At 40.9% G+C, this 22,967-nt stretch overlaps 1 protein-coding gene across 1 annotated transcript in view; it reads left to right on the top strand.

Annotated features, from left to right (window-relative positions):
* LOC119729596 (multiple epidermal growth factor-like domains protein 6) overlaps window positions 1-22,967 on the top strand; it is a 46,519-nt gene that overhangs the window by 3,673 nt on the left and 19,879 nt on the right. Inside the window, 8 exon segments of the mRNA XM_038202218.1 lie at window positions 15,586-15,972; window positions 16,772-16,954; window positions 17,452-17,577; window positions 18,002-18,151; window positions 19,256-19,420; window positions 20,754-21,080; window positions 21,083-21,136; window positions 21,677-21,907. Of these exon segments, the coding sequence (XP_038058146.1) occupies window positions 15,586-15,972; window positions 16,772-16,954; window positions 17,452-17,577; window positions 18,002-18,151; window positions 19,256-19,420; window positions 20,754-21,080; window positions 21,083-21,136; window positions 21,677-21,907 (1,623 nt within the window).

Below are 22,967 nucleotides of genomic sequence, written 5' to 3'. Positions count from 1 at the left end.
TTACGCCTACACACGAAAAGACAGGTCACGTCCTGTTTCATGGAACAGCCGTATAATGCGGAAAACTTCCATCGGCCTGATAACTCGTTATATGTATCACTACGCGTCGTCTTTGTTTACGCCCAAATTACTGGGAGCAGCTTGTGTATTGAAAATTCCTTGCTTTCATGATTTTCTAACATTAGGTTGACGAGTTTCCTGAGGTAGAAACTTTCATTGTAAATGTCTCTTGTTTCGTGTTAAACAATTGTAAAATAATTTTAGTATAATGAGCTTCGTATGCCTTGCCGTGAGTTTGTCTGTAACAAGACACGCTACACGGTGACAGTCTTGTGAACGACTTCAGGATGTCGTGTTGCAAACATTATATCCTTAATGGGTTTTTTTTATTGCGACTTCCTAAACATTAACAGTAATTACTTTCGATTGGTTGAACAGGATTGAAGTTCAAAGGCCACGTCTCTACATCTTGTGCTATATCAGATTAGAGTGACTGTTTGCACAGGCGCCTTTGAAAGTTCCATTGCGTAACAGTTCATATATCTGGGACCTTCTTTTCATGGACTTATGATACGTAGTTGGACCAATCTTTAGGCCTAGTGCTTTAGTCTTAACAAACACGAGATCGTATCAAAGACGTGAACCCTTTTCTTGGCTGCTTGATTTCGCCGATCGCTGTCTGATTTTGTAACCATCTGAAAGGCGGCAATGTTTTACGGACATCTTGTCGTCATCTTGTGCTGTTTTCTTCCAACGCCAAGCTGGGGTCTTACCTTGTCTGATGAGAATGCATGTTCGCGCCTGGAAACGTAAGTAGTCTAACGCTTTTGTAAAAACTTCTTCACAGGTGTAAATTTTCAACAAAATTGTAGCCTTCGTGTAGCAGCGTCGATGTCGGGAAGCCCCCTCTCTGATCTCAGGCCCCCAAATGAAGGCCTAAGAAAACCGTGGTTCGGGAATGCTTACTTGATTACGCCTAATGTCTCGAACAAGAACTTTGTTTAAAACCTCAGGCCCTCCCGTCTGATTTCTGAATGTGTCGTTTTCCTCCTCATTTTTAAGGCTTGCAACATTCAGCAGAGAATGGTTTATACTAGGCCTAGTATACTGATTTCCTGCAAGGATTCTGAGCGACCATTTTTGTATGGTGTCTGGGTGGTTCTCGAGGTTGGGGCCCGCTTCCCAAGACGGAGGGCGGGGTCCTTTTTTCACCTTGAACAAAATCTTTTCACCAAACAAAATCTCAAAATCGCTCTTACACGTTTTCTTGATAATTACACCCTTTAAAGCAAATTCGTCTGTGTTTACAGCAGCATGAATAATTATACAATTGTGTTTTGTTTCCAGATCCGAGGTGACGTACAATGTGACATTTGCTGTTAGTGAAAGACAACCCTTCCAACGCTGTAATAAGAAAGGGCGAAGATGCCGTACAAAGTATCGGTGAGTTTAATGTTCAATCTTTCACACCCTTATGCATGTACGCGAGAGGGCGCCCTATTAAACTAGTATCTTTCTGAGGTACTTTCGGTGAATAAACAATTGGTCATCAATTTCGTTCATAGTTATCTCTTTAAATAAATGGTTTCTCTTACAATTCTGAAAGACTTTTCCCCTGTTTTCAATTTTGATAGCACCGTATACACAACCAGTTATCGACAGCAGTCAAAGCTGATAAGTGAAACAGTCGTTGAATGCTGCGAGGGATGGGAATACCAGACAACAACCGACGACTGTCTCCTGCGTAAGTCCAGAAAGCCTTGCATTTGAGGTCTAGACGTGAAACGGTTGTCCAACTTCAGAAAAAAATTGTGATATCGAGAATTAACAACAATACACGATTCTTGTGGGGGAGTGTGTCCTAGTGGTTAGGGTTGGTGGCTCATGATCAGAGGGTTATGGGTTCGAATCCAGCCGCTGGCCATATGTTGTGTCCTTGGGCAAGCCACTTCATCCCCACTTGCCTCTCTCCACCCAGGAGTATAAATGGGTACCGGCACTAGCTAGGGTAACCTGTGATGGACTAGCATCCCATCCAGGGGGAATAGAAATATTCTCAGTTGTTTCATGCTACTGAAACCAGAGATAAACGCCGGCCCGATGGCCCATCGTGACAGACTTTACCTACACGATTCTAGCTTGTGGTGCACGTGGTATGCATGTAGCTGTGATCAACTTGTAATCGGATGTAGGTCAAGCTGTTTTATTGCAATCAAACCGGAAGCAAAGTTATTGCTATATCAAATGGCGGGACAGAAATTGCAAGTCGTGAACTTAAACCTGTGTACATATTTGTTTTTTAGGAAATATCAATACGCCCTGCCAGAAAATAGAACAACTTTGTTTTGGGGTTTTGTTTTTGTAAATCGCAAGTGACATGAAGTGTTGACGCAATTCGTAGCATTTGTTTTTAATAAAGTAGTTTTAAAATGGGTATTTTAGAAAACTAATCAGGCCTATACATTTGCTTTAAGTTTTTGTTTTCGTATATTATTACACTATTTTTAGTTGGAACGGATGTGAGAGAGCAACAGCCCAATATTAAATAGCTGGCCTACTTTGCCGGTTGTTGCATGAAGCCATCAAAATGTACTTGTGCATGTTAGTCCCATGCATCTCCAACTCAACTATATTTTCATAAAACATTTCAATGTTTCAACAAAAGCTTTGGCTTGTTTTCGCACCTTTTTTTCGGTTGGAGATTTATTGTTTTATAGTTAAGATTTGGGAACATTTTCCCCGGTCATTATGAGAGTTTGTTGGTGCTTGTCATCGAATTCGGATCAGGAACGAAATTTCTTGTCGCAAAAGTTCTGCCCCGACGCGGGCAGACACACGAACTTTAGAAGTGTCTGACTCCAACGGAGAACTCGAACTTTTGACCATGTTCGTCTCGCACATCTTGGCCGTCTGTTGCTGTCTTCTGCCCGCAACCTCTCGGGCTGTGACTCGGCTGGATGAGAACACGTGTTCACGCCAACAGATGTAAGTCGTAGATCCCTTGTCATTTAATTTGAAAATATTAGCGTGCATGTTATTCAGACTTCACATATTTCAAACAAAGTTAAGTGGGAACCAAAAAGATAAGTTCAAACTGTGAATTTGTTACTTTCTTATACTTCTACACTTGTAACCTTGTTTTCAGCAAGTTATAATATTTTGCAAGTTTTAGTGAAACAAAAATATTCAAAGAGGTGGTTGTTTTTAAATGCTATACATACTCCTGTCATGCTTTAAAGATAAGTATACATTTTGTTTGTACTCCTGCGCTTCATTGAGTTTCGAAAAATAGAAAATAATTTTGTGGAAATAATATGGTACTTCAAACATAATTATATAGGGCCGACACAGAATCTGAAGTGGCGGTGTTTGCAAAAACCTATAGCTATTTCTCCGCACTATATTAATTTCACGTTTAAGTTGTCAATTATTCTTTATAACGAAAGATATTTTCTCAAGTTAAATAAATTGTTGACCGCATGTCAATTGGATTTTCGAATTATCGTGACAATTTCGGTACATCTTTTCACTCCCGCAGACAAATTGTGACGTACCAGAGTACTGTTTCTGTTCTCATAAGGACATTCTACACGAGGCGATGTGGGCATGGCGGATATTCATATTGCAGAAGGGTCCGGTAAGTTCGATTATCTTTGTCAAATAAAAAATAAAAACGGTCAATGAAAACGGTGGAAAAATGCTTCAAGACAGCAAACAATGTTTACTCCACCCTAACCTCGCCTAAGGCTACAATATACTACCGAGTAGTAGTATGTATTTCTTTCCATGCACGTGTGCACAACACATGTCATGTCATGAAGTATTCTGTAGTATTTGGTCCTTGACCCCTAAACAGTGGCGTAGCCAGGAATTTTTCAGTGGGGGCGCTTGGGGGGGGGGGGGGGGCTGGAACATTTCATGGGGGGGGGGCGTCATGTAGATTAATGAATCTTTTTTTAGAAACTCAAAATCTCAGTGGGGGGGGGGGGCGACTGGGGGGGCGACAAGGTTTCATGGGGGGGCTGTCGCCCCCACGCGCCCCCCCCCCCCCCCCCGTGGCTACGCCACTGCCCCTAAAGAGCCCTAAGTAAAAATGACAGAAAATAGGCTGCATATCCCCACTTAGCTTACCCTTTGTGTCCTACTTTTAAGACAAAGTTGAGCAAAAATTATGAAGGAATGTTTTCATCATTAGTTTTTAGGAACTCAATAGAAATCTCCTCGCTGTACGGATCAGGTACTCCTTGTCAAAAGTGCATATGAACAGTACAAAATTAGTTCTTCAAAATTACCCACAAAAAAATGTTTGGAAGAAATAGTGGCTACTATTATTGTCCAAACAAGCTGTTTAACATGATAAACAAGTACAAAGTGGAACTTACTCCGAGAAAATGAAGTAAAGTTTGATATATATATTTGTACACAAAGCTATAGAGACACTACGGATCTGCCTTGAATGACATCACGCTTTGGCTCATGAATATGGAAATTTTCATCAGCATTAAAACTAAAGTGTTGAAATTTCTCCCTTTAATGCTACAAGGTTTGTCACCATCAAGAAAAAAATTTGGAATCAAGGCCTTTTTTGCAGTTCAACAGTTGAAACCACTTCACGTGTTTCTTATTTACAGCTATGCCTGCGTTACACAATACCGACAACAGTATCGACTCGAAAGACGAATGATTACCGAATGCTGCGAGGGGTGGCAATACAGTGCAGTATCGAATGGCTGTCTCACGCGTAAGTTTATGTAAAGACGGCATTTTAATCAAACTTCAAGGCTTCTTTAACCTAGGAATCCTGCGATTATGAGCACCTCTTCTGCACCATTCTGCAACCGTCTATCACAACTATTCCCCTATCCAGCTCGGAAGTGTGACGTCATTTTAACATAAATCACGCCCACTACACACGGACAACAGCATTGAAACCGGAGTAGTCCAAAGTGGCATGCCTAGCCAATGGTAGTGGGGGTCGGGAAACAGTCTAAGCCAATGGGCGCTAGTAATCAGTGGCGCGTTACACATGCGCATGAACACAACCTCCTTGGTGATAACTCGTGAATCCACGAGTTTCCATGGAAATGCCGTCTGCGCAGAATTCTGCTGATGACGATTTCTTTCTCAATAGATGATTCGGGCACCATGATCTCTGTACGTCACGTGGCCCCCTTCAATGGATACATCATTGTGCACGCCACTGTACAAAGCAATTGCACCGTAACGAATTATCTAGCACACTGTTTTCTCCATTGGAGGGGGCCGTCGTGATAGCATTATTGATGGCGCCCCACTTGGTGTAGTTCTTATAGTTCTAAGATGGATTGGTTTACAAAGGTTTTTTTTTCTCCTCAAATGATGCAACTACAAAGATATACCATCCAATGAATGAATAGAAGATTTCAAAGATCAGGAGTAAAATTTTCTTCGTTTTTTATTCTTTTTTTTTATGATTAAGATTTTCTCGATGAAAACCACTCACACAGAACGTGCGTACATTTTGTTCCTTTTTATCATAGGGCCTAGTTGGATTGCGTACCGTCCATCATGCTGGATGCATCATGCATCGTGCTGGCGGAAACTGAAAAACTAAACCAAAAAAAGGAAATTAAACAGTGTTTCTAGTTCAGTCGGCCTTGGAAGTGTGCCAAAAGAATTTCTACCAGAAGTGTTGCACAACAGTGGGATTTTTACGCTGATAATTTTAGTGTCAGCGATGTCGTTGGGTCATAGGTCACCGGAAGCCCAGGGACTGCATAAAAATGTAAACAAAAGCACGAGTTTAATAGTGGCGTGATGTTGATATCTCGAAATTTTGATTGACAAGGCAAAGGAAATGGAAGTGCAAACAGGAAACCAATCTTGATACTTATTGAGGCAGTCCCTTGCAAAAATTCATCAAAATTGGCGTTTATCGTGTCGAATACGTTCATGTGTTCTGAAACGTCCTAATAACGGCCTACACGTTCTGTTTCGAAGGCTCGCACGGACCGAACACAAAGCTGCATGCTTAACATGAATATGTGTTGTGAGCTTCTGAAAGTATAACTTTGGATCAAATCTAAACTTTAGAATTGCATCCAAACTACAATTGCAGTGTCCTCGGAAAGAACGATTTGAGTCAAAACAATCTGACTAGCAGCTATCTGCAAAGCTTCACCTCTCATCCACTAACAAGTTAGTGGAGTCGATTCGTGATTTCTCAAAAATGGGACAAGTAGTCAATTTTACGGAGATGCTGGGCCTCACCCTCGTCGTGATTGTCTGCTTCGCTCCGGGCTCGAGTTGGGGCTCATCTTCCCACACGTGCACACGTTATTCAAGGTTTGTGCTTTTGCTTTATTCTTGCCTTTCCTTCTTATATTCTTTTAATTGCCAATAATGCCCCTTTGTTAGCCATGTCTTTATCATCCGTTTAAGACCGGCCACGTGACGGGCTCTCGACCAATAGGAATGCGTAAACTGCCCCTTTGTTTTGCGCCTGCTATATGGATTATTTATGATGAGAAAAATGACATACTTCGCCAAACCGTCTATTATAGAGTATACTTTATAATTGGTTTTTTTTTCCGATTGACATTCCAGTTATCGCATATCTTACTCTACCTCGGAAGTCTCGACGAGTACGCAAAGTTACATTACCCGTTGCGGCTTTTTGGGCTGGAAAAAGTGTAGACAATACCGGTAAGTTCTCGCAGTTTACATCATTTAAAGTTTAATGCACCGAGACTGATAAAGAGGAACAACAATGAGATCCCGCAAGTTGGTTAATTAAATCCTAGTCCATGAGTAAAACGCTCTGGAGTATATTTCATCGAAAAAAGGAGAACAAAAGTATGCTGGGGAAAGTAAAAGTCTTCAATACCCCTCCCCCCACCCCCATTGAACTTTAGTACATGAATTGTGGTACATATTTTGTTAGCTTCACGCGACGCTAATTATAAACCAATGCAAGTTTTTTTTCTACTCAGTCTGTAGAATTTTGATAAAATGAAACGCTTGGAATATTCGAGAAGAATTATTTTGCTTTTTATTTGATAATCAAATCTCTCTCTTTTTTTCTCTCCTTTTAGCGATGTTCGCATCACTGTATACAAAGTAAAGTATCGATATCGACGCCGAAGTTATAGAATATGCTGCTCTGGCTGGCAGGGAGGAAACTGTCAGGAGCGTAAGTGTTGGTCATCGTCGTTATCCTATATATCGAAATGTTTACAAGTCTCGAGGTATTGGAGAATCGATGTTTCTTAAGAATCGAGAGGGAAAAAGGAACTTACAATTTTACCTTCGCAAACTTAAGTGTTACTCACCTCATCAAGAAATGAGTGCTATATCCTGATTATTAAAGTATTTAATCAAAGATTTGTCCTGCTCTGAAAATAAAACAGTTTCTAATGAATGGGTATGGCTTAGAACACATTCTCCCTGTTTTTTCTGTGCACCGGTCCGATTAGCTGAGGTGATTTCAAAAAATAAAACAGTGTTTATTATAAAGCAATGACGACACCAATACACTTTCGATTCAATTTATAATCAGTGCGCGTTGCTTGGTTACGTCTTGGGGGGGGGGGGGAATAACAATTTCTTGCTCAAGTTGTTGTTCAACCATCGGCCCGTAAAGAGACAAGAAATAAGAACTTCTTTAAAAGGTTCAACCAGCAGAACGTATCTGCGGCGGCGGAGTGATCATCATCTCAGCAGTTCGTGTTTCGTGTTGGCTTAATTATGTAAGTATCGATTTTTGTCTTATAGAAAAATATACTGTTGGGCTCGAACTGTTTTTCCTACCGCATGTATTATGATATGAGATCCTGCAAGATTTAATAGTCATTAATCTTTTCTCTTGTTTGTTTACCAGACAGACATGTTGTCGTGATTCGCAAGGCGTGCTGCAAGGAACAGCTCATGTCTTCGTCACGGGCATCTGTGATAAGCGTATCGTGAACGTCCGAAATCGTGTCCGATACTTTTCATCAAAACATCCCAATCTTCCACAAAATGTGTGGATTTTAAAAGAAAGACCGCCTGTCCCAAAACTAAATCGTGCAAGCTATATTCTTAACGGTACGATTGGGAACCTTGATCGCGTTTGGTGTATAGGTTTTATTTTTATAACAGACGAAGCACACTTTTATGAGATTGCGAGTACATAACACTGTCTTTCTGTGAATTTGGTTCCATAGAGCTAGAGTTCCATCGGAGGCCTAAGTATCCGGAGAAAAAAGGTCTACATTTCAGCACGCCTCCCTACAAAAGATTGTGGATCCCCATGCTAATAGCTGCCCCCCCCCCAAAAAAAATAAAGGCTCTATAGCCGCGTCTGCATGTCACTCTACCCAGATGGACATTTCGAAACAAAATTCTTCGATAAAAGTACTCCTTGATGTTGCGTAAGGGTAGTGATCCCAAAGAGCCATTTTGTTTTACATTATATCACGAATGAAATGCAACAAGGATTTTTATAAGAAAACTCTTCTTTGTTTTGATTATCATTAAAGTAGGAACTTAATTTATATACAGTAGGCCTAGAGTTTTGTTCAAGTTGTATTGAGCTTCCAAAAAGTTGGTGACTTTATGCTTTGACCTAGTAGTGATTTTGTACGCTTTGGGCCAAGATTGAACTGTGTCAAACGGAACTGTTTTGTTAATTATTTCTGCGGGTATTGTCCACAAAATTATTTATCCTAGTCGGGCGTCACTGTGGCGGCAAAGCTTAAAACCGCACAAAATCTCAGGAAAAGACGTGCTTTATCTTCACATTTCATGGTTTCCTTTTCCCGTCAGCAGGATGATGCTATCAGCCTTCTGACTGTCTTTTCCCCCCTCGATTTCACGAGCACTGTTAGTTTTTTCCTTATATCATTATTTTGTATGAGTTCCTCTAACCCGGTACCGGACGCAAGTTATACAGACCCTTTGGTTTTTCAATTAGGCAGGCGGGGACTTTACGCCGGTAACGCCTGCGCAGTTCAGTCGTGAAAAGGCCACCTCGATCCTTGCGCGTCTGTTGGCCTGAAGTGTCTTTTTTAATGATTTACCAAAGTATTTCCTTCATCGTGAAAATTTTAACATCAAACTGACGGTGATCGATCGAAAATTCTTGTTTCAGATAAACAACTCATATCAACACACAAACAGTGAAAAAACGTTCACTTCCGTCATTCGTTTGGCCCTTCGGTCCGTGTTTTATAATATCTTACGTTTGCTGTAAGGGTTTTCCTACGGTGTGAAAACTGCAGGGTTATTGTTTGCGACTGAATGCGAAATTCGTTCTATGCAACCACTGATTGAGCTATGCTTTTTTTTTTTTAACAAACTTCCCATGAGATGTCTACGACGCCGCCCGCGTAATTTTTATTCCTAGGAGGGTTAGGGGCAATGTCATGAATAATTCATGTTTATCCATGAGAACGGACAATGACATCAACAGCATTGTTGTTAGTTACTCAACTAGTTACAATACATTAAAGCATTTTAAAGAACGGTTGTCGTCGAGCTACCACACAGTAGCCTAGTGGATAGCGAGATGAGCTATGGATACAAAGAACCCTGGTTCGAATCCACGTCGTCGCTGCTCATTTTCATCAGCTATTTTTCTTCTCCAAATTTATCACTGAGATAATTTTAAATTAAGGGGAAAATAGAACGAGAACCTAAGTCTTGCAATGATTCAAAGGAAAAACTGAATTATTCATGACATTGCCCCTAACCCTCCTAGGCAAAAAATTTACGCACCCCGCCCCAACAACCCGTGAAATCTCGGCAGCGCCCTCCATTGGCACGAATGAGCCAGTCCGAAATCGTGTCCGACACTTTTCGTGGATTCTAAAAGAAAGACCGCCTGTCGCAATACTAAATCGTGCAAGCATTATTCTTAACGGTACGATTGGGAACCTTGATCGCGTTTGGTGTATTTTATTTTTATAACAGACGAAGCACACTTTTATGAGATTGCGAGTAGCCTACCGTAACACTGTCTTTCTGTGAATTTGGTTATTTCTCCATGGTTCCATAGAGCATGGAGAAATAAGAGTTCCATCGGAGGCCTAAGTGTCGGGGGGAAAAAAGGTTTACATTTTTTTTTTTTTTTTTAATTTTATTATTTATTCGGCCAAAACATTCAAAATACAAACATGTACATGTACATACAATGTAAGAAATGTCATACATCAAGGACAGTCAAGATGAAAGATAAATTGTGTAACAAATACCAATCATAAAGAATAGATGTGTATAGGTACAGTAGGTAAGAATGAGATGGGGAAGAAATGGGGGTGGGGATGAGGAATGTATAGAAGGGGAGCGGATTGGGGAAGAGTGGAAGTGGGAGGGAGTTCAACAAGCAGAGTAAAGACAATCCAATCTAAGATGGCCAGGATGAACAAAAGTGAAAACACTGTGACTCAAAAGCCTGTTCATCCAATCCTAGGTTGGTAACATGCAATAACTTTAAAATATAACTATTAAATACAAGTAATATGAGAAGTTAAAAATAAATCTGGAAATTAAAAATGCTATAATAATGGAGGGTAATATATATGAATAAATAAGTGGATAAATAAATATCTGCTAAATATGTAAATGAATTTAAATGAAAATAAAAGAGTAGCATAAATAAAATAATTCAGTAAGAAACACAATAAGTGATAAACAAGTAAGCAATGAAACATACAAACGAGTTAAAAAAGCATCAAAACAAAGACAAGAACAATCAGATAAAGCCATACAGAAAAAAAAAACATAACAGATACCGTACACATGCAAACAGACAAGCAAAATTACAATTATACGAACAATCTAATACATGTACAAACGTAACACACAAAAAAACAAACAAAGAAAATCACATATTAACAAAAAAAAAACACGACAAACAGCCCAACACCCCAACAAACAAACAAATAAAAAAACCAAAAGTTAATTAGAGAACTCTATACGAAAAAAAAAATTAAATGATTCATGAAGGAAAGAAAACTGACTGGTATAATTTGAAATGAATATTAGTTGAGCAAAGAAATCTGACCGAACCAGGACCCGAACCCGAAACCCCTGGACTACCGTTCCAGCGCTGGAACAGCAATACAGAGGTCCCGGGCCCGAATCCCGACTCGGCCAAACCTCCCCGCTCAACCAATATCCAAAACACAATTTAGATTAAAAGCAACAAATAGACAAAACATTACAGGCATTTAACCATCAATAAAATGAGCACATAATTCACGATTAAAACACTGAAATGAATCAAGTATCAATGAGTCCTTAACGTGGATTGGGAGATTACTCCATATACGAGGAAAAGCATGAACAGGGGAATTCCTTAAACTTATGGTTCTGGCGTAATGGTGATTAAATTTCAGCACGCCTCCCTGCAAAACATTCTGGATCCCCATGCTAATTGCTGCCCCCCCCCCCCCCAAAGGATAAAGGCTCTATAGCCGCACATGCATGTCACCCACATTCCCTCTACTCAGATGGACATTTCGAAACAAAATTCTACCATAAAAGTACATGTACTCCTTGATGTTGCGTAAGAGTAGTGATCCCAAAGAGCCATTTTTGTTGTACATTATATCACGAATGAAATGCAACGATTTTTATAAGAAAACTCTTCTTTGTTTTGATTATCATTAGGCCCAAAAAAAAGTCTCCGGTTTCTGGTATGGAGCTTGCCTAAAAAGTGGTGCGGCGACGCGGCTTTTTTTTTTTTTACATGTTTTTTTTTCTTCAAATGTCGGCTGATGACTGCAAATGGTACCCGACTATTAAAACTTAGTGCAAATATAATGTGAGTCTAGAGAGGCCACATAAAGCTTATTCTCAATCATAACCCCATCTAAAAATACATTAAAATTGTGCAGCAGCAGGATTCCAGTCAAACCAGTGAGTTTGGCGGTTTTGAGACATCATCTTTCATTGAACAAAAACTTTTTCATTTTGCCGACGCGCATGGCTACGGAGACGCGCGCGCATACCAGAAACCGGAGGCTTTTTTTGGGGGGGGGGGGGCCTTAAAGTAGGAGCTTAATTGATATACATAGGCCTAGAGTGTTGTTTGTATTGAGCATCAAGACAGTTGTTAGTGACTTTATGCTTTGGCCTACTAGTGATTTTGAACGCTTTAGGCCAAAATTGGACTGTGTAATACATAATTGTTTTGTTAATTATTTCTACGGATATTTTCCACAAAATTATTTATCCTAGTCGGGCGTCACTGTGGCGGCAAAGCTTAAAACCGCACAAAATCTCAGGAAAAGACGTGCTTTATCTCTACATTTCATGGTTTCCTTTTCCCGTCAGCAGGATGATGCTATCAGCCTTCTGACTGTCTTTTCCCCCCTCGATTTCACGAGCACTGTTAGTTTTTTCCTTATATCATTATTTTGTATGAGTTCCTCTAACCCGGTACCGGACGCAAGTTATACAGACCCTTTGGTTTTTCAATTAGGCAGGCGGGGACTTTACGCCGGTAACGCCTGCGCAGTTCAGTCGTGAAAAGGCCACCTCGATCCTTGCGCGTCTGTTGGCCTGAAGTGTCTTTTTTAATGATTTACCAAAGTATTTCCTTCATCGTGAAAATTTTAACATCAAACTGACGGTGATCGATCGAAAATTTTTGTTTCAGATAAACAACTCATATCAACACACAAACAGTGAAAAAACGTTCACTTCTGTCATTCGTTTGGCCCTTCGGTCCGTGTTTTATAATATCTTACGTTTGCTGTAAAGGTTTTCCTACGATGTGAAAACTGCAGGGTTATTGTTGGCTACTGAATGCGAAATTCGTTCTACGCAACCACTGATTGAGCTATGCTTTTTTTTTTTTAAACAAACTTCCCATGAGATGTCTACGACCCCGCCCCAACAACCCGTGAAATCTCGGCAGCGCCCTCCATTGGCACGAATGAGCCAGTCGATCATTTTTGTTATGGATCTGGAAGGCCAAGGCGCGGCGCGAGGGTTAACTTGATTGAACTTCATGAACTTGACTTTTACTTACGTAAAAAGGCCGTAAAGGGACATCAATTGTTTTAAGACGCCCAAAGGTTGGTAAAGAACTGGGAAAGAATGTAGGCCTAGTATCCAGACGCCACTTCAGTGGTTGTGTACAAAGTCTATCGAGGGTCAACATGGTCACGAGTAGCCCCATAAATGTGGCCTATTTACTGGACTGCCTCCGTAAACATAGGCCACACATCCACATGTACAAAAACGTGTCGACTTTGCCAAATTTTGATTTTCACATTTAGGCTTACTTTGTAGGTTTTTTTTGCTTTAGAAGCATTCTCACCCTCTATATAGGCTAATCAGAAAGTGCTGCCTTTTTCAGATGTCTAATTTTTGTGAAATTTCATGTTGAAATTTTGATACGCAAACGTGTGCAAATGTATCTGGAAATTTTACGAAAAATGGACATCTGAAAAAGGCAGCACTTTCTGATTAGCCTATATAGAGGGTGTGAATGCTTCTAAAGCAAAAAAAACCTACAAAGTAAGCCTAAATGTGAAAATCAAAATTTGGCAAAGTTGACACGTTTTTGTACATGTGGATGTGTGGCCTATGTTTACGGAGGCAGTCCAGTAAATAGGCCACATTTATGGGGCTAGGTCAAGAGGCGATCGTGAAGTGTAGGGCCCCTGCTTTGTCACGTTTGTTTTGATCAAATTAGAGTAAAAAATGTTTAAGAACATGTCCATACTCAATCGCCACTTACCTGCCGCCAAACATATCAATTTTCACCTCACCTTGTGATTTCAACCAAGAAGAATCCAGGAAGCTGTGTAATTTGTAAACATGGTAAATGCGAAAAAAAATTAGACAAAATCATGTGTTTTTACTTATTTTAGAGCACATTTTGGATGCACACGTCGTGCAGTACTAAGTAGTAAGTTGAAGCAGCCGGTCAAAACTGATTGAAGTGGCTGAAAGACAGCGGTACGTTATATGCATGACATCGACAACCATGACGTCGCATGAGCCGGCCAATGATAGTGCAACACATCATTATGAATATTTATTTTCTCATGAATATTTAGTTTATTTCAATGGCTACTTCAAATACGTCCAAAGATTGATCATTGCAACAGCAATCGTGCGCGGCCTAACGGTAAAGAGTCTCGTGTTTCAAGCAAGAGCCCGAGGTTCGATTCTCGATGAAGTAACTGACTGATTAATAAATAGAAATAAAGGCAAGGAGAGGGTGAGAGTAGAGGAGGGAAAGTGGAGGGAATAACCATAAAGGATGCAACTTTTGGCACTTGAAAATTAATTGAAAAAAGTGGTGATCTAGTATGGAATTTTTTCCCCAGATTCATGTTTTTTTTTCTCAACATTTTTGCATTGACTGACCTTCATTGAGATGACATATGACGAAAAAGTGACAGCAGGATGCAACATTCTTTCCCACCCTTTTTTCGAATATTGACTTTGGTCGACTACGACCGACTAGTAAAGTCAAAACTCGAAGAAGAAAAAAGAGTTCTAACACCCCAGTTACTGGGTCTAGCATTAACAATAACATGTCATTATGTGCTTGGAAAACTAACAGATGAATTATATGAAACCTGCCCAACGTGCCCAATGAACATTCACACATATGTATAATGGGCTTGCTTCAATGTGCCAAAGAATTGAAGCTCCAACTATATAAAATACATAGACCCATTAACTGGGGCACTAGACCTTGTTTTGACTTGGAGTTGGATTGTATGGTCATACTACCGGTAGGACCGATCCAAGCCAAAATGTCACAAAAAGGAGTTCTAGCGCCACAGTTACTGGGTGTCGAGTCCAATTTCCTTTTTCCTGTAATATGATCAGAAATGCATTGCGATTGATAAACCAGCTGTTCCCCCAGAGTGTATAGGCCCAGACTGGAATCTCGAGCGCAGAAAAACATGCAATACAAATTCAGAACAACTTAACTCGCTTTTTAACTGAGAAAATTGTCCCAAACTTTCATGAGGCAAAGACAAGGTCCTCAGTATTTCACCAGCCAAGTTTGAAGTGTCAATTCATTTTTTTTTTAAACAAGACTTTTCTTCAACAATCTGCACCTGAGAGTTAATAATGGCCAAGTTATTTCAAATTGAAGTTAGACTGGTACATTGTACATTTCCAACTGTTAGATACTTAGATTGACCCTTCAGTGGTCTGGTGGCAGACCATTGAGGGATATGTAGAAATAAAGACCGCGAACCAGATATTTTTTTTGGGACACAGGGGTGTTGCACTGGGTGTTTCATGTGTCAGTCAATTTTCTTGTGTTCCATGTTTTCAGTATGTTAAATTTTGTTAGATTTTCATGCACGGTATTGAAAGTCCCAAATTTTTCCGACTGGTATAGGCCTACACTCATTATGATTGACTTGTGATGACTAGTGGTGACTTATGACTATCTCGAATACGACAATTTAGTTTCGGGGGGGGGGGGTGAAACCTTGGTTTTGTCTAACTTTGATGACAAAGTTTTACAGTTTTCCATTTTCTTCCTTTCAGAATGCCAAAGTTGCAGACGATGCCGGAGTTTCAAAAACCTCCGATAATTTTTAGCGTGACATAAGCAGAATCTGGTTTTTGTCTTGACAGCAATCTGTGATCCATCCTGCATATCTGGCCAAGGAGTCTGCACCGCACCCAGAACCTGCACCTGCTCTGCCGGCTACGAAGGCTCCCGCTGCGAACGGCGATGCCCTACTGGGCGTTACGGCCAGAATTGCGCATCCACGTGTCAGTGTCAGAACGGCGGAGTGTGCCACCATGTGACGGGGTCATGTGACTGCCCCCCAGGCTGGGTGGGAAGTGTCTGTGACCAGTCATGTCAGGAAGGCTACTACGGTGACGGATGCTCGTCGGAGTGCCAGTGTCGTAACGACACTAGTCAGTGTGATCCTCCCACTGGGTTGTGCAGTTGTAATGACGGCTGGATGGGGGCGCTGTGCGATGCGACATGTTCAACTGGGAGCTATGGTGCAGGTACAGCCACAGCCACGGTTTTTAGCAAGAAGGGCATTTGTTTTTTATGGAAGTGTAGATAAGACATTAAAAAAAAAATTCTAATGCATACGTACGAATTACTAAACCGTACGTACGAATTACTAAATCGTACGTACGAATTACTAAACCGTACGTACGAATTACTAAATCGTACGTACGAATTACTAAATCGTACGTACGAAATAATTAGTAATTCGTACGTACGGTTTAGTAATTCGTACGTACGGTTTAGTAATTCGTACGTACGAATTAGTATTTCGTACATACGAATTAGTATTTTGTACGTACGGTTTAGTAATTCGTACGTACGAATTAGTTTTATTTTTTTTACCATGTCCTATCTACACTTCCATAGTTTTTTAATTTCATATTTTTTTTTTTTTTTTTTGACTAATTGTTTGAATACTTATTATTTACTTGTGATTGACTTTTGATTGATTTATGATTGACTAATGACTGACTTGCAGTGACTTGTGACTGACTTATGACTGGCTTATGACTGGTTTATGACTGACTTAATAACCGACTTATGACTGATATATGTGACTGACTTGTCAGTGACCGACTAATTGACTTATTGACTTGTGATTGACTTGTGACTGACTTGTGACTGACTTGTGACTGACTTGTGATTGAGTTATGGTTGACTTGTGACTGACATGCGATTGACTTGTGACTGACATGTGACTGACTTGTGACTGACTTGTGATTCGCTTGTGGCTGACTTTAGAGGACTAGACCATCTCTGCATGATCGTCACTCCCTATTCTTATTCCAGGCTGCAGCGACATCTGTGAGTGCCAGAATGGAGCATCTTGTCATCATGTGAGCGGAAATTGTAGTTGTCTGCCGGGCTGGGAGGGTACGCACTGCGAGAACGAGTGCAGGGATGGTTTCTATGGCGATGAATGTGCAAATGCCTGTCGGTGCGAAAACGGAGCTCGGTGTGACAAAGAGACCGGTATGACTTTTTTGTTTTTGTAGTAGTCGATTTTTATGACTGAGAAACTGTCATGAGTGTCAGGTTGGCACAGTATTCTTTTCTCCTACTTTTCTGTGACCATGGTTCGATTCCAACCAAGACCGGGTTGTAGATCAGGTTTTCAATCGCTACCTGATCTTCTCTTTTAGCTGGAATTTTCCTCCGAAGTCTAAACCTGTTCATTCCTGTTTTCAGGCATGCAACTTTTCCTCGGATCCGCTGATTTCCTCAATTTTTTTACTTCTCATGAATGCCATTACAAATTGGAAAATCCTGTTCAAAGTCTTGTGTGAATTGGAGTTGCCTCGTTTTTTTCCTTCTAAATTCCCAGTTGCAAGCCTGTGTTTTTCTCCCTAAAACTGACTTCATACTTGTTATCTTTGGGCATATTTGAGGGTTTCTTGCTTTCATTACTGGAGATAAATAATTTGAGACAAAAATTACTAAGAATTTCAATATGTTTCTTGCTTGCTCAGGTCATTGTTGGTGTACTGCGGGTTGGCAGGGAGACACCTGCAGTGAGCCATGTCAGGGAACCTATGGATTGAACTGTCTCCTCCCATGCCTGTGCCAGAATAACGCCACCTGTAACCCAGTCAATGGTTAGTCATGGACAAATCTCTACTTTTTGGATTTTAGTGTTCTGAAAGATCCATAGATTTGTCGGTATTTGACTGAGAATATGAGTTTTAGATCCTGCAGGTTTCGAAAATTTTGAGAAGTATCGTAGTTGTTAATAAATATGTTCTCTGCAGGTTTTTTGGGGAAGGATGAGCCTCACTTCCCCACTGTCTGTCCCCCCCCCTCCACCCCCCACCCTCAACCCCCCCACCCCCCAAACCCCCCCCCCATGCCAGCCCATTCCCACCTCCCATCCCTCGTCCATCTCCCCACCCCTCGTCCGCCCCCCCAGCCTTTAGCACTCGCAATCACATCTGTTGCATCCTGTATCGCCCTTTCATTTTCAGTCCCCTAAAGACTTCTATTACTCTTTCCATCTTTTTTCCTCCCAATCCCACCCTACAGGCAACTGTACCTGCTCGCCAGGCTGGGTTGGCGATGTCTGTGATACCCCGTGTGGTCCTGGCATGTATGGTACCAACTGCAGCGCGGTGTGTGGGTGCTTGAATGACGCTGTGTGTGATCATGTGACTGGGGAATGCTACTGCACAGCAGGTACATAGGGTTTACGGTGAACACAAAAACAACAGTGGCGCACCTAGGATTTGGCTTTGGGGCTCTCAATTTTTTTTTATTTATTTTTTATTTTTTTTTTCAATTTTTATAGGAATTTGAAATGTTTGCAGAAATGTTGCCCTGATTTTTGGTCACAGAGAATTTTTTTTTGGGGGGGGGGCGATTGTGTTGCCATGTACACTCCTATTCTACTCAGAAATAGACCACATTACTACGGTCAAATCGTGGATCTAAAAAAAACCAAAAACTTTGACCAAAAAAATATATAAATATTAACAATCTCAAAATTTGTCCAGAAAAATATATAAATTAAAAAATTGGCAATCTCTTGTTGCCCTGATGTTTTGGTCGCATTTTTTTGGGGGGGGGACACGATTGTGTTTCCATTCACACCCCTATTATACTACTCAAAAATAGGGCACATAAATATCACTACAGTCAAATCGTGGCACTAAAAAAACCAAAAATGTGGCCCCCAAAATTTATAAATATTGACAACCTCTTGAAGGCCCCCCGTCCCCCCCCCCCCCCCCACCGCCACTGAAAAACAATGTACGTACAGTTGCTTAGAAGTGGTTTAGTTTGTTGTGAGTCGGAAGAAGATAATGGCCCAATTTTTTTTAAATTGATGTATGAATTTGTGGTATCATTGTATGATACTGTCAATGTATCATCTGTCTCTGTTTATAACCATAGCTTTGCAAACGTTATCTTGATACTGCCTTACATTTCCATTTAGTTGCTTTCCCCTTGTCATTTTCAAGTTTCAAGAGAATTTTTTTAACTGCATTTAAAAGCAAATAAAAGAGCCATCAAGAACCTGAACTCCAAAGATTTTTTAAGAAGTTTGCAGATACTCTAGAAAACAGAAAAGCAACTTTTTGTTTTGTTAAAATAAAAGATTTGTTTGGAGGGAAAATCAGATGTGTTGAAGAGCACACACAGTACATCTTTAACACAGGATTAGTTTTTACCACCTTGTGAATTATTCCATCCTTTACACTTTCTTTGAGAAGACACATTAATTGTATGAACACAAAGCTTATTTTTATATGAGGTAATACTCTGTTATACCCTCTTCAGGTTTTATCGGGCAGCAGTGCGGCGACGTGTGCCCGGAGGGACGATACGGTCTGGGCTGTGCTTACACCTGCGGTTGTTTGAACGATGCTCGTTGCGATCCTGTGACTGGAAGCTGTGACTGCACAGCTGGGTACACTGGTACCCAGTGTGGCCAACGGTGTCCATGTAAGTTGACTATATGTCCCGTGCTTGAACAGAAGGTATTTAAATTATTTAAAACGTTGTGCAGCTCGGCCAAGTTTCGTGAAATCGATAAGTTTATTTCGCAGCTGCGCAATGAATTTGTTGCGTAAGTCCTATGCATTGCATAAGTTTACACACTGTTTCGTGAAATCCACTGCAGGATGGTTAATAGTGTTACCTCGCCTTCAACCTCTGTGTCCCAGGTTCGAATCCCGGCTAGGTCCAACATGTGGATCGTGATTTCAGTCTCGACCTGATTCCGTGGGTTTTATCTGGAATATCTGGAATATCATTCCGGGCTTCGACTCCGACCTCTAAACCCAATTTACTTCCTCATCTGCTACTGAGGGACCCAATTGGAAATAATTGGCGAGACTTTCTTGGGCCGTGGCTATCCTGGTCCAATAAGTAATTCAGTTGGAATGTACATGTACTTCTATAATTTTTTTCATTGAAAATTTTGGAACCTGAATTATTGATTGACTTTCACAAAAATAAGTAATTAAATTGGAATGTACATGTACTTGTATAGTTTTTTTCATTGAAAATGTTGAAAGCTGAATTTTTTATTGACTTTCACCAGTGTAATTTCATAAACACTGTATACTCAGTGTTGTCAGATGGATTGCAAGGAAAATTTCACAAGCTTGCGTGGGTGGGACTCGAACCCATGACCTTCTTTTCACTAGTGAAGAAGACTTACCACTCGACCACTGAGCTTGCCTGCTTTGAATCTGACATAGCAGCGGGTCCCCCAACCAATCACTATTTCTATGAAGAAATTTTAACCCTAACCGCCCTGAATCCTCCAAAGTCCTTTTTGCAAATTGGAGGAATTTGCAGGATTGAGGTTACATGGCAAAAGTGCGTTGCTGATTTCGGAGTACGCACTGTGTCAAGGTCTTGGGCCGGACCTTGTGTTGTTTATGCTCAGCCGTGCATAAATTTAGTCCTTGATTATACTTGACATCCTTCGCACTGCTCCAGGATGTCACTGCCTCTGCCTCAGCCTATTGACAATCATAGCCGTATGATTTTGCAGGATTCAGGCAGTGGTCATCCCTCCATAAACCATATTCAAGAAATAGCGGAGGAATTTGCAGGATTGAGGCTATATGCTATTTTTCCATGAGGCCAGTTGGAGGATTTTGCAGGATTGAGGCTACATCCTAGCAAAAAGGCCTAGGGAGTTAGGGTTTTAATGTCCGAGAGATATAAATTGCCCTTCACAGACGTAATTTAATAAACACTGTTTACTCTGTGTTTATATGATTTTTGTTAATGTTGTGGTTTGATATGCTTGTCCATCATATAGATGGTTACTATGGGCTAGACTGCCAGAGTACTTGTGAGTGCGATAACGGCGTCTGTAACCACGTCAACGGATCGTGTGTCTGCCACCCGGGCTGGAAAGGGGACGCCTGTGACGTGACCTGCGACGCGGGCCGCTACGGCGCGCAGTGCCGCGAGCCGTGCGAGTGTATGAACGGAGCAAGCTGTGATCACGTGACCGGGGCCTGCACATGCGGCGCGGGATGGATGTCGGAGCGGTGTGACCGTCGGTGCGATTTGGGCTCGTATGGCCTAGCCTGTGTTTTTGCCTGCCAGTGTCAGAACGGCGCCACCTGTCATCATGTGACCGGGGATGCGACTGTGCTCCAGGCTATGAGGGGAATTTCTGCCAAAATCCCTGCAGTGGTGAGTGGTTTTAGATCTGGCTTAGTTACATAAAAAAAAAATCGAAATTGCAGACTGTAAATATCTTGAGGAAAAGCAAATAGTTGAAAAGAATTCAGAGTAAAGGACTTTCGACTTGTATTTAAAGTATTTTTGCAAAAACTGGTATATTTCATGATTTTTTTTTATGTCTGTTGATGTACTCATCAACTTCCTTGCAGTTTCGCACAGTTTAGACTAATAAAACGCGGCAATGTTTCTGTCGGAGAAAACTGTAGGAAAGCTCCATTTTGGGGAGGAAAACACTAAAATGAATTTTTTTTAGACTTGCTTTTAAATAAGTTTTGATTGTATATTAATAATTCTTTTAAAACCTCTCTAGCTTATCAACCAGTGTTTCAAGGGGGTTCCTCAGTAAGATTTTATTGTGTTTGACTTCCCCATTGTATTTAGCCATTTTTACCGCTTGAATTTATGTAAGAGGCAAAACAACTCTAATATAAATACTAAAACAGTTTTTAAAAAACTCTAAAAAGAAATTGAAAATTCTGTCCTCGAAAGATGGAACTTTTGGAGCGAATTGTGCCTCGGCCTGTGTTTGCCTGAACGGCGCCGCTTGTCACCATGTGACGGGTCTGTGCACCTGCACGGACGGCTGGATCGGAACAACCTGCAACCAGTCATGCCCAGTAGGTTACTATGGCAACCAGTGCTTGGAAGAGTGCCAATGTCAAAATGGGGCGGCGTGTGACCACGTGACGGGAGAGTGTAACTGCACCAGTGGGTGGCAAGGTAGGATCTGGAGAAATGTTGAATGGATTCCCATGCCCAAAAGAGAATTATTCTTAGATCTCAAGATGATGTATTCAAAGTTCTGTAAAGTACTATATTACAAGAATTTTTTATGTTATTCCTACATGCTATTTTGTTTTCGATATGTGTGTATCAAACGTTGGTTTTATGGCGATTAATAGCAAAATTCTTTAAACCATTAGATGCTATTAACACTCAGTGATTTACAGAAGTTCAACTACACAAAATGGGTTCTAATAAAAAAAAAAAACAATTAAGGAGTGGAATTTATGTTATAACCAGAAACGGTTTTAGGATTTGCTTCTTTCTTTTTTTTCAAGAGTATCCTCTCAACTAACAGGCATGCAACTTTTCCTCAGATCAGCTGATTTCCTCTTATTTTTTACTTCCCATGTGTGCCATTGACAATATAAAAACACTGTACAAGGTCTGGGAAAAATTTGAATTTCCTCTCTTTTTTGTGGTTTCCCAGTTGCCTGCCTGAACTAAGCATTCTGTTTGTCATTTTTCACCAACCTTTAGTCTTTTCTTGGTCATGGTTTACCCTGTGCGTGACTTTAGTAAGTAAGTAAAATCTGTCACAAGCCAATATAGTCCATCAGGCCAGCGTTTATCTCCGATTTCAGTGGCATGAAACGACTGAGAATATTTCTACTCCCCTTGGATGGGATGCCAGTCCATCGCAGGTTACACCCCTGGCCAGCTAATGCCGGTACCCATTTATACTCCTGGGTGGAGAGAGGCAAGTGGGGGTGAAGTGGCTTGCCCAAGGACACAACGTATGAGCAGTAGCTGGATTCGAACCCCTGACCCTCTGATCCTGAGTCACAAACCCTAACCATGAGGCCACACTCCCCCATCCTCTTTACTGTAGTACATTTTGAAGTATTGTTTACTGTGCTTGCTTGTTTAACCAGTTCACGCCAGGATTATATTGACAAGAACGGGATTACTTTTTCACTCGACCTCATGCCAGGCGGGTTGAAGCCATCACCCTCGAGCAGAACACTTTTATATCCAGCCTCGCTCGCTGCGAGCG

The sequence above is a fragment of the Patiria miniata genome, unplaced genomic scaffold, assembly GCF_015706575.1.
Source record: "Patiria miniata isolate m_02_andy unplaced genomic scaffold, ASM1570657v1 HiC_scaffold_21, whole genome shotgun sequence".
In the NCBI taxonomy this organism is placed as follows: Eukaryota; Metazoa; Echinodermata; class Asteroidea; order Valvatida; family Asterinidae; genus Patiria; species Patiria miniata.
Note: the sequence above shows the minus strand (reverse complement) of the source record. Positions and strands in the feature narration are given on the sequence as shown.